Genomic DNA, 18,545 nt, shown 5'->3' on the forward strand with positions numbered 1-18,545 from the left:
CCAGAAGTCCTGGCCGGCGCCAGCAGCATTTCCACGCGAGCTAGGGAACCTACACGGGGAGTTTGAGTATCAGTGAAGACTAACGCGTCTCCGGAGCATAGTCTGAGCTTGAACAGGAGTCCCACCCCACCCCCACCCTCTGCCCGGGAACTCTGTCCTCCGGCAAGAACAGGGACGCTACCAGGGTCACTCCCGCCGCCTCCCCTCCTCCCGGGTTCCACTCTGGCGCATTGGATGGGTTGCATAATAACTCCCTGTAACGACCGGTGAATGCAGAAATGTTTGAAAGGTGGCTTACAGACCTTGGAGCTGGAAAGCAATTAAGAGCCCAGCCTGGGGTCGCCTGGGTGAGCGCGCGCCGCGCGTCCGGGAGGCGCTAGAGAGCCCAGCCTCAGTCCTGCTCCCCTGCCGCCACGGGGAAATAAAATAGTAAAGCCCAACACCGGCTTCTTTAGGCTTCTGGGTACTGAGATAATTTGGAAAGAGCTGAGCGGGGATATTAGAGTGTAGTAGAGATTTACTCCCACAATTAAATTTGGAGGTCAACATAAATAAATACGAACAAGACGTGTTTGGAAATGAGTCCAAAGAATTTACAAGAACTAAGACTAAGATTAAAGTCATTTTTGGTGTGGCTATGGCTTTGGGTGTGTTTGATTTCTATCGGTGCTGGTTAAACAGGATAAAAACCTAAATCCCTGATTCCCCCAATTGAAGGCATTTTTAGTTGGGTTGTCAACCTTTTTTTTTTTTTTTTGCCTTTTTCGAGACAGGATCTCACTATGAGGTTCACTTAAACTCTTTGGAATCCAGGTGGCCTCGAACTCATGATCCTCCTGTCTCATCCGCCCAGTGCTGGGTTACAGGTGAGCAGCACCACAGTCAGCAGCCTCTTTTTGTCTTAAACTAAATTATTGTTCCGATGAAACTTCAGCATGAAGAAGGGCAGATGAGATGGCTCAGTGGAATAAGTGCTTCACTGGCAAGTGCAAGGGCCTGAGTTCAGTCCCCAGTTCCATCAGATACAAGTTACATTTCTTGTTATATAGGTCTTGCTTTATCTTGGTCTTAACCATCCAGCAGAAAAGTATAAAAACAAGGTATATAAATTAAAGGCATATTAATATGCTGAGCTGTGAAAGGCTCAAGTCAACAACTTCTGTGGATAACCATCACTACTATTGTGGACTGCTGGACTGTGTTGGATTGTTTTGCTGAATTCACCCACCTGTATTATTTATTTATTTATTTATTTTTGGCAGGACCAGGAATTGAACTCAGGCCTTTGTGCTTGCCAGGGAAGCAATTATTCTACTGAGCTATCTCCCCGGCCAAACTACTATACCTATTTTTTCATTTATTTTTTATTTTATTTTATTTTTTGGCGGAACCGGGGATTGAACTCAGACCCTTGCGCTTGCTAGGGAAGTGCTTATTCCACTGAGCCATCTCCCTGGCCCCAACCTATAGTATTTAGATGCCAATGGAATGCCCATCTCTGACAGGACTAAACAAAAAAAGGAGATACAAAAGGACCATTTTGGGGCTGGAGAGATAGCTCAGTAAAATAAGTGCTTGCCTGGCAAGTGCAAGGGCCTGAGTTCAATCCCTGGTTCCACCAAAAAAGGACAATTTTGTATCTGTATATGCAGAATAGTTAGGATAGATATACAGCTACTTTTGCTTAATTCAATGAGAAGAAAGATTTGTACTAATCGTTTTTAGATAGGTTATCCTGCCTACTTCTTGTATTATGGATAATCCCGAGAAGATAACATTGTGCATTTTTTTTTTTTTTTTTTTGTGAAACCGGGGATTGAACTCAGTCCCTTGCGCTTGCCAGGGAAGTGTTTATTCCACTGAACCATCTCCTCGGCCCCTACAATGTATTAATTATTGAAACTGTCCTATTATTATTTTTTTTTTCCAAAGGGACTTTTTTTTGGTCTTATTTTCACTATTGTCTTTTTTGGCACCGGGAATTGAACTCGGGGCCTCGTGCTTGCTAGGCAGGCGCTGTGCCACCGAGCCACATCCCTGGCCCTAAGGTTTGTTTGTTTGTTTCCAAAGGGACTTTTTTTTTGGTCTTATTTTCACTATTTTCTTTTTGAAACTGTCCTATTAATAAGCTTTGAAACTAAGAAAAAAAATCCTCGGTTCCACAGCAACAAGAAAAACCTTAAGCATCAAGATCCATGGGAAATGGTATATACAGCATTCTTCTGTGTCGCTATCTTTCCTCCTGAGCACAACTTTTTTCTCTTTACCATTAGTTTTTAGCCTCTGGATCCCAGTTATCCCTGTATTCCAGCTTTTTGTCTGACCTTCTCACTGCCATCCCTACCCACTTTATAGATAATTTCTTCGTTTTTTTTTTTTTTTTTTTTTTTTGTGCCAGGAATTGAACTCAGGGCCTCGAGTTGAGCTACATCCCAGGCCCTTTTCTTCCTCCTTCATGCTCTTTTACTCTTCTTTTTTCCCCCTTTTCTTAGTTTGTTTTGTTTTTTGCTACTGAGGATTGAATTTAGGACCTTGGATTTGCCAGGTAGGCACCTATGCCACTGAGCTATCTCCCTGGCCCCTCTCCCCTTTTCTTAGGAAAGCCACTCTACCTCCATTTTTAACCCTTCTCTTCTCCTTTCTTAGCCTTTTTTTCCACCCCACTCCCTCAGCAGGGAGCCAATGTTTTACATATGGAAGGAGCCTTTCACTAATCTGGCATTTTACCCAACAGCCTTTCCCAGTGCTTGGACTTCCTGTCCTAGAAACTGTCTAGGAACTGTAAGCAGTCCCTGGTCTCACCCTTAGTGGCTGGAGGAAACTGAGCTAGGTGGTGCTTTAAAAAGAAACAGCTTAAGTCCTGTTTTTCTCTGTCAAGTGCAAGAGCATCTAAGTTCCACGGAGCCTAATGGAGGGATTGTGAAATCTGAGGCTCTTTCAACCAGCTCCCTATGCAGATACCAGCATTTTCTGCCACTGGCAGGAGGAGGAACAGGTGGGACTGCAGTCTAATTGACAGGTAGCCTTGAATGGGTTATATCAGTTCAGCTACTTCCTACCCCGGGGAGTTTAGAACATCTAGAAAGCAGAGGGGTGTAGACCACTGATAAAGTTTAGGAAGCCAGCCTTTCATTATAGGTAAGATTATTTTTAATTTTTATTGCTTACTTTGGTACTGGGGATTGAACCCTGAGCCTTACATAAATGGGGTAAAACTACCACAAGCTGAGCTTGGTCTTTTTTTTTTTTTTTGATGGAACCGGGGATTGAACTCAGAACCTTGTGCTTGCCAGATAGACATTTATACTACTGAGGTATCTCCCTGGCCCTTGAATATCTTAATCCCTCCCCCCCCCAATGAGGATTGAACTCAGGCCCTTGCACTTGCCAGGGAAGCGCTTATTCTGCTGAGCCATCTCCCCGGCCCCTAATAATTTTTTTAAAAAAATATTTATTTATTTATGTGTGTTTGTGTGTGGCCAGCTCAGCCCACCAGGGGGCGGGGCTGGCTGGCATGTGGTGCTGGGGGATTGAACCGCGGTCTGTGTGCTTTGCTAAGCGGGCTGGCTGGCATGTGGTGCTGGGGGATTGAACTGCAGTTCCTGTGCTTTGCTAAGCTTGTTCCAAGTAGGTGCTTTAGACCACTGAGCCATCTCACCAGCCCCTTTTGTTTTTTTTTTAAAGAAAGTTTCTTCTTAGGGAAAGGCTGATCACTTAGTAAGTTCACATAATATTTGACTGATTTGATTGTGTTTGAATAACTACTATGCCCTTGCATATACCATGGTTCACAGCAATCACCTACCAAAGTTCTTACTATTTCTCCACTTAGTTCTATTTGTCCTTTATTCTAAACTTTGGGCTAGTTTGTCCTTGTCGTTTGCTTGTAGGAGTAACGATATCGCCATGTAGCCCAGGCTGGCCTCAAACTCCCAGAGAACTTCCTGTCTCAACTTCCAAGTGCTGGGTTCACAGGCGTGTGCCTACATGCTGGAGGTGCTGTGTCTTTTTGCATCTTAATAGAAGGTTTTAATGTATTTAGTACAGGGTCTTACTATGCAGCTTTAACTCTAGTGATCCTCTTGTTTTCAGCCTTCCCAGTGCTGGGATTATAGGCATTTGCCACCACTCTGGTTCTTTGCGGCCGGCTCATCGGGCTTGGGGGTAGGCTGGCAGGATTGATTGCCAGAGCCTGTGCTTGTCTGTGCTGGCACTTAGTCCACTGAGCTATCTTGCCAGCCCAGAATTTTGTCTATCTACTGCCCCACATATACTCTAGTCCTATATATCACAAAAATCTGTTGGTTTGGGGCCTTGGTCCTTGGTTTCTGGTGAAAATATCTAATCAATGTGTTATGTTTTGCATTCCAGAGGTTTTTGTTTTTGTTTTTGTTTTTCCCTTTTAGGACAATAGGAATTTAGGTTCCTGTCCATGAATTGCATATAGTTCCCCTTCCTGGGCCCTATGTAAACTGGGTCTCACTGTGTATGTAGTTCAGGCTGGCCTTGAGCTCACTTTGTAGCCCAGGCTGGTCAAACTTGAAATGATTCTCCTGCCTCAGCCTCCCAAGTGCTAGGATTACAGGCATGCACCACTAAACCCAGCTTAAAACTTTTTTTTTTTTTTTTTTTGGCAGAACCAGGGATTGAACTCAGGCCCTTACACTTGCCAGGGAAGCACTTATTCTACTAAGCCATCTCCCCGGCCCCTTAAAACTTATTTTGAGAAGGACCAAAACATCAGTTTTAGTTAGAAAGGAAATAAATGGAAGAGTGGAACTAGGGAGAGTAGACAGAATTCTCTGTTAGAGCTCAATTTTCATTCGCCTGGCTAGTAGAATCTGAGTGTTCATTGGAAAATACACCTTTACTTTCTTTGGTGCTGGGGCTCTTGCTCTACCACTGACCTACAGCCTAAGCCCAGTATCTTTTTATAATACATAAATTGCAAAAATGGTACATTTATTAATATTTGTATATTGTAGAGGAAAATTAGTTTCTGAGATCTTTGAGGATAAATTCATATTCTATTATGGACTTGTTTAATAAAATGAACTACATTATCAGTTGGGTAGGGTGAGACACATCAGTAATGAACAGTGGGAGAATAAGGCAGGAGGACTGTTAGTTCGATTCCAGCCTGGACGACTTAGTGACTTAGTGAAACCCTGTCCCCAAACAAACAAACAAACAAACACAAAACAAAGGGATTGGAGTTGTAGCTCAATATAAAAGTTCTTTGGGTTCAATCTCCAATACTATGACACCTTTGTTTATCACAAAAGGCTACATTTCACCAGTGGAGCAGGGGTAATTAGGGTTTTGTGAGCTGAGCATGGTGGCACGTGCCTTTAATGACAGCATTCTGGAGCTTAAGACAGGATTGCTTAGGTTTAAAGGCCAGCCTGGGCTGCTGTTGTGGTTTGTGTCTAGATGTCCCCCAAAGGCTCACGTAGTTACTAGGGTGGGCTTCTAGGGTTTGTGATGAATTCATGCTCCAGTGCTGGGATTATGGATGTTGGTGCCACATCTGGCCTGGGACAGATAGCCTGGATGCAACTTAAGTAGAGAGGCTTGCCTGTGTCTCTGCTGCTGCTGCGTCTCCTTCCTTTTTGCTTTTGCTGTTTTCTGCTGCCCTCTGCCATGTGCCACCCTGCCTTCCAAGTATGGACTGAAACCTATACAAACTGTGAGCTAAATAAGCCTTTCCTTAATTCTGGATGTCAGGTATTTTGTCTCAGGAAGGACAGAAAAGTAACCAAGACAATTAAGGCCTGCCTGAATCTACATATTGAAAACCTATCTTAAAACACACACACACACACACACACACACACACACACACACAACACACACATACACACACACACACACGCACAGAGTCTTGCTATCTTGACGTGAAAAGCTCAACTTTGGACATTAATTGGAATCTAGAGTTAATACTGGATAGTAGAGTCAGGTATGGTAGGTAGTCCAAAACCCATAATCCCAGCATTGTGGAGGCTGAGGATTGAAAGTTTGAGCCCAGCCTGGGTAGTTTAGTGAAATCCTATGTCAAAGACTAGGGGGTATAGCTCAGATCCATAGAAACAGGGACTACAGTTTCCTTTTTTTTTTTTTTTTTTTTTTGTGGAACCGGGGATCAAACTCAGGCCCTTGCACTTGCCAGGGAAGCGCTTATTCCACTGAGCCATCTCCCTGGCCCCTTTGTTTGTTTTTGTGGTGCTGGGGATTGAACTCAGGACCTTGTGCTTGTCAGCAAGCACTTTTTCTACTGGGCTTTCTCCCTGGCCCATGGGACTACAGTTTCTTGGGGTAAATAAATTCCCTCCTCTGGGTTTACCAGCTTTGCAGAACCAGGGATTGAACTCAGGCCCTTGCGCTTGCCAGGGAAGTGCTTATTCCACTGAGACATCCCTCCAGCCCCAAAGTTAAGGAAAACCAGCTTTGTTGTCAAACACACACTACTTAGCCTGTGTTGGGTCATATTTAGGAAAAAAGAGTAAGAGACGATTTTTAAGAAAGACAATGCCCAATACTGCAACCTTGAGAGGAGAGGCTTAATTTGTTCCTGATTTGAGGGGATTCAATCCATGGTCTGCTGGCTCTAACACAGGAAATTCAGGGCAGAAGGGTATGGCTGAACAAAGCTGCTTAGTTCACGGTGGCCAGGAAGCAGAAGAGGGAATATCACCATACGCAGTACCCAAGGCTGCACCTGTGTGAGCTAGGCTGACACACTCAGGAGCATGTTCTTCTGGTCCGAAGCTCTTTCTTCATCCAGTGATGCTGACATGAGGATTAATGGTCACAGTATCTAAAGACTCACATTTAAGTTTTGAAATACATGTGGCTAGTTGTGGTGGTGCTTGCCTATAATCCTAGCACTCCAGAGGCTGAGGCAGGAGAACTGTTGAGTTCGAGACCAGCCTGGGCTACAAGTGAGCTCAAGGCCAGCCTGAACTTCATAGCAAGACCCTGTCTCAAAAAGACAAAAATAAAATACATGTAACTACAGATGCTGTATGTAGCATAGAGAAACACTATCATACTTTATTCCAAGAACTTTATCAACTGAGTTTGTTGTGGTAGTAGTTAAGGAAATGTTGTGAATCCAACGTTTAAAAAATTCTTTAGCTTGGCATGGTACCACAGGCCTGTCATCCCAACTCTCTGGGAGAATTTGTTTAAAGAAAGAGGTGGCTCAGTAGAATAAGTGCTTCCCTGGCAAGTGCAAGGGTCTGAGTTCGATCCCTGGTTCCACCAAAAAAAAAAAAAAAGAGAGAGAGATAAGGAAATTCCTATTTTGTGTCTTAACATATTTTTCTTTTGCAGTACATGTTCTGAGTTTGCTTATTTTATTCAGTAGTAAATATTCTTTTTTTTTTTTTTTTTTTTCCATGGAATCGGGGATTGAACTCAGATCTTTGCACTTGCCAGGCAAACGCTTATTCCATTGAGCCATCTCCCCTGCCCCAATAGTCTTTTTTAAACACAAAACTGCATAAGAAAGACTTCCCATGTTTTTGTTATTTCAGATCGAGACCTTGTGTGACAGGGCATGAAGATTCATCCAGATTCTCCTCCAAAGTGAGACTTCCCAAAGGACCAATGTTTCCTGTGCCATTGGAGTTCTTCTTACTTTATAGCTATGTCTCGATCTCGCCACACAAGACCTTCCAGGTTAGTCAGAAAGGAAGATATAAACAAAAAGAGAAACAACCGAGTGAAGAAGACCAACAAGCCACCACCGAACAAAAATGTGACATTGGTCAAGCCTGCAAGCCCTGGGAAGCTAAAACAATTTATTCAGGAAAGAGATGGTAAGAAAAGAACAGACCCCAAACCTCTTGTGCCAGCCAGAAGCCTTCTGACCCGGGCTGGAGCTGCCCGCCTAAATCTGTCTCGCTCGGAGCTTCTGGTCCAGAACCCAGTGTCCCTCGCTTGCAATGGCTTCACCATGGCTCTCCGCAGCGGGCGGCTCTCCCAGCCACCGGTGGTCACCACCAAATCCAGGAAAACCCCACCGTCCAAGAGCTCAGCGAAGCACCGTGAGTGTAAGGTCCTCACTAACACCGGAGTCAAGCACTCGGAGAATGGCCCTGTCCCAGACCCGGCCCCCCTGACCCCCCTTGATGCAGACAGTCCGAGAGGTGTGCAGACTATGTCTGTAGTTGAAGGCACGAGCCTGGAGCCCACCCAGCCTGGGCCTCACGCAGCCGAGGAGCTCAGCACCGGGGGACCCACGCCTGGTGCCGTGGCGGCTGAGATCCCGTCTGGACCCCCAGAATGGCCACATTGCAAGAAGGGACTCCTCTGGGAGCAGCCGGGCAGTGAAGCCCCGCGTGCACCCTGGTCTGGAGGAGGGCTCGCCGCTGTTCCCTCCCACAGGGACCCTAAGGCCCAGCTGGAGGACCTGGGCTCACGGGTGCAGTCTCTGAGGCTGTTTGACATCGGCCGGGATCCTGACGTGAGTGCACAGAACCCCGAACCAGATGTCAGGCGCGCCCTGCCCGTCTCCCCCTCTGCCCTGGTCAAGCTTCTGGCAGTCGGCCCTGCTCCTCCAGCCCTGCATGCTCAGCCCGATGCCCCGGAGGCCCTCCCGGCCGCCCCAGCTCGACAGGGAGCTGATTCGGCCTTGAGGCCGCTCTCCAGCCACTGGGAAACCCGCGGTGCTGACCCAGTTCCGGCGGTGACTGCCGGTGGTGCTCCAGTCCAAAGAGAGGCTTCTGGTGTCGTCCTCCCCTCAAGAGAAGCCCGTGGCCAGGCCTCCTTCGCGTCCCTGCTCCCGGAGGCTGCTCCTGCTGGTGCTGTGTCCCCGCGGTGGCCCGGCGCCCGGGGTGCTGCGCCGCTCTCGCCCTTGGGCGCAGGACCCGCTCCTCGGTCCTACCCAGGCTCGGGTTTTGGCCCAGTGCTCCCAGGGACAGCAGCTGGCCGCCCCGAGCCAGGGGAGCTGGTTCCCCGCGGACTCCCCGCGGCCGTCCAGCTCCCCGCGGCCAGTCCCCGTGCTGCCCGGAGCCACAGTCAGGAGACTGGGGCCCACACTGCCCTGGCACCCGTGCTGGAGAAGAAGAAGCGGAAGCGCTGCGGGGTATGCGGGCCCTGCCAGCAGAAGGCCAACTGTGGCGAGTGCACGTACTGCAGGAACCGAAAGCACAGCCACCAGATTTGCAAGAGGCGCAAGTGCGAGGAGCTGAAGAAGAAGCCAGCTGTCCTGGTGCCCCTGGAGGTGAGTGCGCGCCCCTGGCAGGAGAGGCAGAGTGCTGGCACCGGACTGTGGACTCCAGCTTGGCTTTCTTGTAGTTTGCCCCGGAAAGCTACAATCTTGCATTCTAGCATTTGGTAGAAACGGTGGAATCATAGAGGTGTACATTTGCAAAGCGTTTCACCGGGCCTCAATTTGTCTAGTTGCTTGTCTTTTTTTTTTTTTTTTGGTCGTGTTTTTGTTGTTGCTTTGGTACCAGGAATAGAACTCAGGACCTTCCTCTTGTGAAGCAGGTGCTTAAGCCTCTGAGCTAAAGGGTTTTGCTGTGTGGTTCAGGCTGGCCTTTAACTCACGATAGCCCGGGCTGACCTCAAACTCACAATCCTCTTCTTTTTTTTTTTTTTTGGCGGAACCGGGGATTGAACTCAGGCCCTTGTGCTTGCCAGGGAAGCACTTATTACACTGAGCCATCTTCCTGGCCCCTATTTTTTATTTTATTTTATTTTATTTTTTTGTTTTTGTTTTTCAAAGTTTTATTGATAAACAGATAGCAATGAGACAGTTTCAAATCAAATCGGAAGTACCGTTTCAACAAATATTACACTGCATATATTCTTCTTAGTGGTTAATTGCTGTACAAGATGCAGACTTGTGATTCTATTTACAAACACCATTAGAACAAATCATTCTATTCATTAAGAGAATGCAACTATATATCTATCCCAACCACTTTGAATACACAGATACAAAATGGACATTCATAGGCATACCCCATTTTTTCTAAGTTCCATTATTGAATATTATAGGTGTGTAAACTCAGCAAAATATTCTAAAAGAGTCCAGTAGCCCATAATAGCATTGGGTCTTCTGTTTAACTGGCAATGTCAGAAATTATTGACCTGAGTCCCCCACAGCTCAACTTAACAGCATGGCTTTATTTCCTATATTTTGTCTTCATACTTTTCTACTGGATGGTTAGGACCAAGGTAAAGCAGGACCTATGCAACAAGAGTTGTAGCTTTTTGGTCTGAGAAGGTCAGTGAAATGCCCTCAGGATTTATCCTGAGATCCTGTACCTCAGATTGTAGAACCTTTGTCAGTGCAGCCATGTGGATGAGTCACGGCCATTGCTTGCTGGCCCCTATTTTTTAAAAGTTTCTCTTTCTTTTTTATTTTTTTATTTTTTTGAGCAGAATATATTTATTGAGGGAAAGAAAGCTCCGGTCTGAGAGAGGGAGGGGGGCCCGAGTGGGTAGTCCCCATTATTATTATTATTATTATTATTATTATTGGGTTTTTTTTTTTTTTTTTTTTTTTAATTTCAAGAGAAGATCTCATAAATTTCCCAGGCTAGGCTTAATCTTTCCACCCTTCTGCCTCAGCTTCCTAAAATGTTACCACACCCAGCTTTCTTTCTTTTTTTGCTGTACAGGGGATGGAACGCAGGACGCTGTGCTTGCCAGAAAAGCACTTATTTTAGTGAGCTATCTCCCCAGCCCCCAGTTCTCTTAATTTCTTTTTTTAATTTTTTATTTATTTGTGTGTGTGTGTGTGTGGCCAGTTCAGCCCACCAGGGGGCTGGCTGGCATGTGGTGCTGGGGGATTGAACCGTGGTTCCTGTGCTTTGCTAAGCTTGTTCGAAGTAGGTGCTTTAGACCACTGAGCCATCTCACCAGCCCCTCTTAATTTCTTCTAATTCTTTTAATTGGCTTTAAGAGGAAAAGCTCTTATTTACCTACTTGATTATCTTTCAATCTGAACCCATGACTTTTTATTATATTCAATGGACTATAATCCCGTATTAACATTTCTTTTGTGGGGGGAAGTGGTAGGGATGGAACCCCAAGGCCTTTCAAATGCCAAGCATGAATTATTCCAGATATCTTGCTATCAGATTTGAGGTTCTAATTATCTCAAATTTGGCTGGAAAGGAACTTCAGCTTTTTTTTTTCTCCCCTCTTTTGGAATTGGAAGCACCAAGCCATGTCCCAGCCAGCCCTCAATAAGCCACCACAGCTGGCTTCAACCATTCTCAGAGTAATAATTTTCTGGTACCACATTTCTCTGTTGAAAGTGTTTGTGCTACTCATGCATGGAGAGTTGCTGTACGGGGAGAGTAGTGATTGTCCCTGTACGTTGTTGGTGTGTTCCAAGTTACTTGTTCTCTTTTTTGTTCTTGCTTGTTTTGTTTTGTTTTTCTCTTGTTCTTGGGTGTACAGGGTCTCACTGTGTAGATTGGACTCATAGTGATTCTCCTGTTTACAGCCTCCTAAGTGCTGGGATTACAGGCCGTGCCACCATGCCTAGTCTCCATTGCTGGCTCAGCGCGCTCCAGGGGTGGGGCAGGTGCCTGCACTGCAGGCCTGGGGATTGAAATCCCAGCCCCTGTGTCTGCCTGAGCAGGGCTTTAATCCGCTGAGCTATTTGGTGGGCCCTCTCTTGCTCGTTCTTAACCCCCACCCTTCCCCTCAAGAGTCCCTATAGGGGCCGGGGAGATGGCTCAGTGGAATAAGCGCTTCCCTGGCAAGCACAAAGGCCTGAGTTCAATCCCCGGTTCTGCAAAAAAAAAAAAAAAAAAAGAGTCCCTAGAGCATTTCTTTGGACATCACTGTCCTGCACTCAGGAGGTGGATAGATGCCCTCCTGGCATGGGCATAAAGTGTCTGAGAGAAATGCATTCTAAGAAAGCAAGGACCAACTTGTTTTTTTTTTTGGTGGAACCAGGGATTGAACTCAGTCCTTTGCGCTTGCCAGGGAAGCACTTATTCCACTGAGCCATCTCCCCGGCGCAAGGACCAACTTGATACTCTTGTTTCTGTGTGTTATTGTTGTTTTGGCTTAGTATTCATCATCAGTACAGTATAATACATTGTATGTATATACCACAGTGTATTTATTCTTAATGACATGTTATACATGTCTATTGGTGAAGGTGCGTGTGCTGTTGCATATATGCCTCAGAGAGGAATTGCTGAACCCTAAAATATGTATGTCTTCAGCTTCTTCTTTTTTTTTTTTTTTTTTTGGGCGAAACTGGGATTGAACTCAGGCCTTTGTGCTCTCCAAGGAAGCACTTATTCCACTGAGCCATCTCTGCGGCCCCTGTCTTCAGCTTCTGTAGATGTTCCCAAACACTGTGGTTGTGCCAATATGTGTGCAGATAGCTCAGAGGCAGAGAGGCACTTAAAATGCACAAGGACCCAGCTTCAGCCTGGATCACTCAAGTACCTCCTCCTGCACACTGCCTGTGATATGCCCCAGGGAGGGAAGCCCTGGCATGTTTTCTGTGTGAATCTTCTAGCAAATGGCCACTGCTTTACCCGTTTATTATGTTAGTATAAGTCTGTTCCTATCTCCTCACCCTGTCCTTCTGGAGTTTAAAACCAGAGCCTTTGAATGCTGGGTAAAGACTCTTCCATGTAGGTGTGGCCTGGCCTTATTTATTTATTTATGGCAGAACCAGAGATTGAACTCAGACCCTTGCAATTGCCAGCCAAAGGCTTATTCTACTGAACCATCTCCCCTCCTGGCCCTATTTATGTAACTTTGTTTTCTTCCCTCTGGCCAGCTCAGCCTACCCTGGAGTCTGTGGTGCAGGGGATCGGACAGTGCTCCCTGTGCACATTGCCTAAGCTTGCCTGAGCAGGCGCTTCAAACAGCTGAGATATCTTGCTGGACCTATGTCACTTTTTAGAGAAGTTTGTTTCTTTTGTGTCACTAGGATTGAGACCAGGGGGACTTTAACCACTGATCTGCATTGTCAGTCCATTTCATTTCATTTTATTTTGACAGGGCCTCTGTAAGTTGCCATGGCTAGGGTCAAACTTGAACTCCTCTTGCCCCAGCCTCCCAGAGTACTGGGGTTACAGATATGCACCACCATGCCCAGTTAGAGTTATGTTTCAATCAACAGGGAAAAAAAATATATCTTCTGCTGTCCTTAGCTCAGCTTATTATTCTCTTTGTATCTGCAAATGCTGATAATTGAAACATAATACCTTTTTGTTTGTTTTTATGTCACCCCCCCCCTTTTATTTTCTAGTACTGGGGGTTGGAATCCAGGGCCCAGGGCCTTATACTAGCTAGGGAAGCTCTCTGTCACTGAATATTTTATTCTGAGACTGCATCTCCCTAAATTGCCCAAGCTGCCCCTAAATCTCAGCCTTTGAGTAGCAGGGTTGCAGGTGCGGTGCCCCAAGCCTGGCCCTATCAACCTTCTGCTTGTGTGGAATTGGCTGTGGCTCGTGCATCCCTCGTGTGTATCTGTGATTCAGCATTCTGAGACCTACCTGGCTTTTTTTTTTTTTTTTGCGGAACTGGGGACTGAACTTACCTTGCCTTTTGGACAGTGATAGAAGTACATAAAAAAATAGGGTACAGGTTCTTTTTAGACAGAGATATATATTAAGATGCGGGCTATGTTTTTCACACATAATTTTTAGTGTGCAAAAGCTAAAATGGTAAGATTACACCTTATTTATTTATTTATTTTGCGGTATCAGGGATCAAACTCAGGACCTTCTGCTTGCCAGGCAAGCACTTAGCTATCTCCCCGGCCCTAGACTTTGTCTCGATGTAGGGTGTTCAGGGTGGGGTCTTGAATTATGTCTCTAGAGGCTTTTATATAGTATGATGCATTTAATCAACATTAACTGAAAAAAGTTAATTGAATGACTAGACAGTAATTTGTGAGTTCATCTAGCTAACATGGAAAATCCTTGTATTTATGCTGGCTATGCTCTTCTGCCCAGAACACTAGAGGTTATTACCTGTTTGGTTATACTCCATACCAATACACTAGATGCACTGTGGACGGTACTGTGTTAATTATCCCGCTATCTTCCCCATATACATGCCCACACTGCTGGCATCGACCTCAGGGCCTCGCACATGCCAAACAAGTGAGCGTTTCCCCTCCTCTTCCCCTCCTCTTAGGCTGGCCTGGAACTCACTATCTACCTCAGGCTGGTCTCAAGCTTGTGGGAATCTTCCTGCCTTAGCCTCCCAAGTACTGATACTGTAGGTTTGTAGCACTGTACCTACTTAAGTTTCCTCCTACTTTTTTTTTTTTGCGGAACCAAGGATTGAACTCAGATCGTTGCGCTTGCCAGGGAAGCGTTTATTCCACTGAGCCATCTCCCAGCCCCTCCTACTTCTTTTTTTTTTCTTTTCTTTTCTCATAATTTTATTGATAAACAAATAGCAATGAGACAGTTGCAAATCAAATCGGTAGGACAATTTCAATAATTAACACACTGCATACATTTTTCCTAGTGGTTAATTGCTGTACAAGATGCAGACTTGACATCCTATTCACAAACACCATTAGAACAAATCATTGTATTCATTAAGAGAATGTAACTATATATCTATCCTAACCACTTTGAATACACAGATACAATCGTCTGTATACCCTTTTTTTGGTTAAGTTCCTCCTACTTCTTAACTAATGGAGATTCCATCATATTTGAAAATCTGAGAGCTGGCCAAATAGCTCAGTGGATTAAAACACCTGCAAGTAGGTGCAGGGGCCTGGGGTTTGATCCCCAGCCCTGCTGTGCCAGGCCCCACCTCCGGGGTACTCTGAGCTAGCGATTGAGATTGGGTGTGGTGGCGCACACCTGTAATCCCAGCTCTTGGGAGGCTGTAAACAGGCGGATCACTATGAGTGCGATCTAATAATGAGACCCTGAGCACCCTAAAGACCCTTCCCTAAAATACAAAAGAGAAAAAAAAGAAAGAAACGAAAATCTGAATGTTAAGTGCTAAGTGACCTGAGTGGACGGTAGCAGTGCACCACTCCCTGTCCTTCCGTCATTGGAACATGCTTGTGGATTCATCTGACCCTTCATCTGACTCTTTCCTCTGGGAGCTGGACATAAGCCTGCCTCCCTTGACCAATGCTATCCATGTTTTCAGGCAGCTGGGTCTCCTCTCAGCATGTGTGGTTCGGAACAAGTTTTTGCTACTAACCCCTGAGATTGCGGGCATGTGTTGTGTGTCCTGAACTGTGCCTTTGGGGACCTTCTTGTGTCACTGCTACTTACACCACATCCCAGTGCTGGATGACTGTAGGAAGTCTTCCACTGTGCAGATGCGTGTGTGTACAGCGCTGGTCTTTCCAGGTGTGCAGCTCAGAGCACCAGTTGTGGCCTGTGACCCTGCTGACCTGGGCTGCTTTTTTTAATTTTTATTTTAGGGAAGAGTCTACAGGGTGTTCAGGGTCTCACTGCTAGATTGGACTTGTAGTGATCCACCTGTTTACAGCCTCCCAAGAGCTGGGATTACAGGCACACGCCCCCACGCCCAGTCTCACGGGCTGCTTCTGACTGGTGGGTGTGCGTCTTGTACCATGGAGAGGTATCTAGCTGTACTATATGTCCACTTACTGTGAAAGACTAATATCCCACAGCGGCCAACATATTATATCCCATATGAGTGTAACGCAAGTTATACTACTATAATGAGCATGCCGGCATAATACATTTTTTTGTTTGTTTGAGACAGGGTCCCACTGTGTAATTCAGACTGCCCTTCAATTCAGTATGTAGCCTAGGCTAATCTCAAACTGTGGTCCTTCTGCCATGCCTCTGGAATGTTTTGCACCCCCATACCTGATGCATTTATTTTTCAGGGGAGCTGGACTCCAGATCGCTTTTGTGGTCCTACCTGCTCATCTTTTATAGTGCATTAGTGATCCAAGAGCTGATGTGGCTCAGCCACAATGTACGCCTCCAGCACTGATGGGGCCGTGACGGATGTGGCCAGTTTTCCCCAGGAAAGATGGAAGGGTCTTGTGCTTTTGCATAATCACATGGAAGTAAGATAGGTAACAAATGAATCACTCTTCTGGACAATTCAGCAGATTGGGGCCGGGGAGTTAGCTCAGTAGAATAAGTGCTCGCCTGGCAAGAACAAAGGCCTGAGTTCAATCCCCGGTTCCGAAAAAAAAAAAAAAAATTCAGCAGTTTATCTGGGTAATGACAATGGTCACCAGCTTCTCAGCTTTTCATGACTGCTGTAAATGCAACAAGAGACAGATTGTACCTTTTCTGTCACTAAAATATCTCCACATTGCTACTGTCTCATTTACTTTTTTTTTTTTCTGGAACTAGGGATTGAACTCAGACACTTGCACTTGCCAGGGAAGCGCTTATTCTGCTGAGCCATCTCCCTGGCCCCTGTCTCAGTTACTTTTTACTCATTGCTGGAACAAAATGCCTAACACCAGGGGCCGGGGAGATGGCTCAGTAGAATAAGCACTTGCCTGGCAAGCACAAGGGCCTGAGTTTAATCCCCGGTTCTGCCAAAAACAAAAACAAAACCCAACACCCAAAATTAAGAAAAGTTTATTTAGCTCACAGTTACTGTAGGTTTCAGTCTATACTTGGCTGGCTACTAGGCAGAGTGGCACGTGGCAGAGAGCAGAGTTTAAGGTGGTAGAAAACAACCAAGAGGAGCAGCAGCCGAGGCATCTGTCATCTCTCTCTCTCTCTCTCTCTCTCTCTCTCTCTCTCTCTCTTCCACACCAAGACCCGAGCTCTTCCAAAGAAGTGGTGGAGGCTGCTGCAAAGATCCAAGCTCTACCAAAGTGGCTCAAAGATTAAGCTCCTGCAAGGAAGCGGCCCTGCAAAGCCCAGAACTCCTGCTAGGAAGCTAGCCGGGGCAGAAGCCTTCCTCCACCCTTATGTATACCCTTCAAGTGCAGAGTCACTCTTAGTGGGGGGACCCTCCATGCCCTTTGGGTGGAGCCTCCACACCCCAGGGCATGGGATCACGCAGCCCTTCCAGCCAAGCTTCTGACTTCTCAAGTTGAGGTATCATCCACTACAGCTACCAAGTCACTCTCTTTAAAAGAATGCCATGGTTCCGGGCATGGCGATGCATGGCTGTAATCCCAGCATTTAGAAGGCTGAGGCAGGAGGATTGCCAGCCAGACTCTTGAAAAAGAAGCAAACAAGTAGGGAGCAATGATTGATTATGATCTACATGCCTGAGTTATTCTCATAGCCCAAACCCAGGATTTAAGAGATGCTGATAAGTGTTTGCTGAACAAATGATTTGAATTTTAATAAAAATACAAAATTTAACCAACTATCACATTCCAAATCTGGTAAAACAACAGCAAACAGCCAGCTGCATTATAGTCCACTCCTTTTTTTTTTTTTTTTGCGGAACCAGGGATTGAACTCAGGCCCTTGCGCTTACAAGGGAGGCACTCATTCTACTGAGCCATCTCCCCAGCCCCAAGTCCATCTCCTTTATACCACATGTACTTAATATGTCATTTCATCAGTTGGTACCCCAAAACAACATTTTGGGGATTATTCCACATTTAAGTACTAAAGCCAGTAGATTCATAGTCTATCTGTATAGCACAAATTCAACTGGTAACTTAAAAGAAAAAGTTTTTAGGGAGGAACAGTGCTTTTATTTATTTATTTTGCAGAACTGGGGATTGAACTCAGACCCTTGCGCTTGCCAGGGAAGCGCTTATTCCACAGAGCCATCTCCCTGGCCCCCAGAACAGTGCTTTTAATATCTGTAGGAAGGGAACTTTTAAGATAGCTTGGCAGTTTAAGCGCCTGCCTGGCAAGCGCAAGGACCTGGGTTCAATCCCCAGTACTGCATGCCAGCCCTGTGCCACAAGCCACTGAAACGGTGTGGTGGTGCGCGCCAGTAATTCCAGTGCTAAGGAGGCTTAGACAGGAGGATCGATAGGAGTGTTAGGTGTGTAGCAAGACCCTGTACCAAATAAATAAATAATTTTTTTTTAAAAAAAGTCTGTAGGAAGGACCTGGGACAGGATAGGGTAGTAAAATGACTGAGACATGGTGTGTGTCTGACATGAGTGAGGGCCCAGTTCTCCAAGACAAATGTAATAATTATGTGTCAAACAGATACTAGTATAAAATAGAAAAGAAACCTTTAAAAAATAACGGGCTGAAGGTGTAGCCTGGTGGTGAGGACCTGCCTAGAGTGCTCAAGGCTCTGGGCCCAGCCCTCAGCACCACAGACAGGGAGGGGAAAGCTGAGTGACTGTTGCTTGCTTTTTGTTGTTGGGAGACAGGGTTTCACTATGGAGCCAGGTGGGCCTGGAACTGGCAGTTCTCCTGCCTCATCCTCCTGAGTGCTGTGATTACAGGCATGTGCCACCACACCTGATGCTTACAATTTCTGCCAAGTGAATTTATAAATATTGGTTACAACAAGATGCAAAATGGGACACTTGGAGTTTTCCAAAAGGGGGCTGGGGTGTAGCTCAGTGGCTGAGCGCTTGACTTTGCCTCATGTGGCTGTGGCCCTGGGTTTGAGCTCCAGCACTAGGAGAAAAAAAAAAA

At 45.9% G+C, this 18,545-nt stretch overlaps 1 protein-coding gene across 1 annotated transcript in view; it reads left to right on the forward strand.

Moving 5' to 3' along the window:
- The first annotated feature begins 7,651 nt into the window (after window positions 1-7,651).
- The window catches only part of Tet1 (tet methylcytosine dioxygenase 1), a 114,627-nt gene continuing 103,733 nt past the window's right edge, over window positions 7,652-18,545 (forward strand). The window contains exon 1 of the mRNA XM_012514928.1: window positions 7,652-9,229. Coding sequence (XP_012370382.1) covers window positions 7,652-9,229 — 1,578 coding nt within the window. The remainder of the gene's footprint in view (window positions 9,230-18,545) is intronic.

This window comes from Octodon degus, unplaced genomic scaffold (genome assembly GCF_000260255.1).
Source record: "Octodon degus isolate 3935 unplaced genomic scaffold, OctDeg1.0 scaffold00046, whole genome shotgun sequence".
In the NCBI taxonomy this organism is placed as follows: domain Eukaryota; kingdom Metazoa; phylum Chordata; class Mammalia; order Rodentia; family Octodontidae; genus Octodon; species Octodon degus.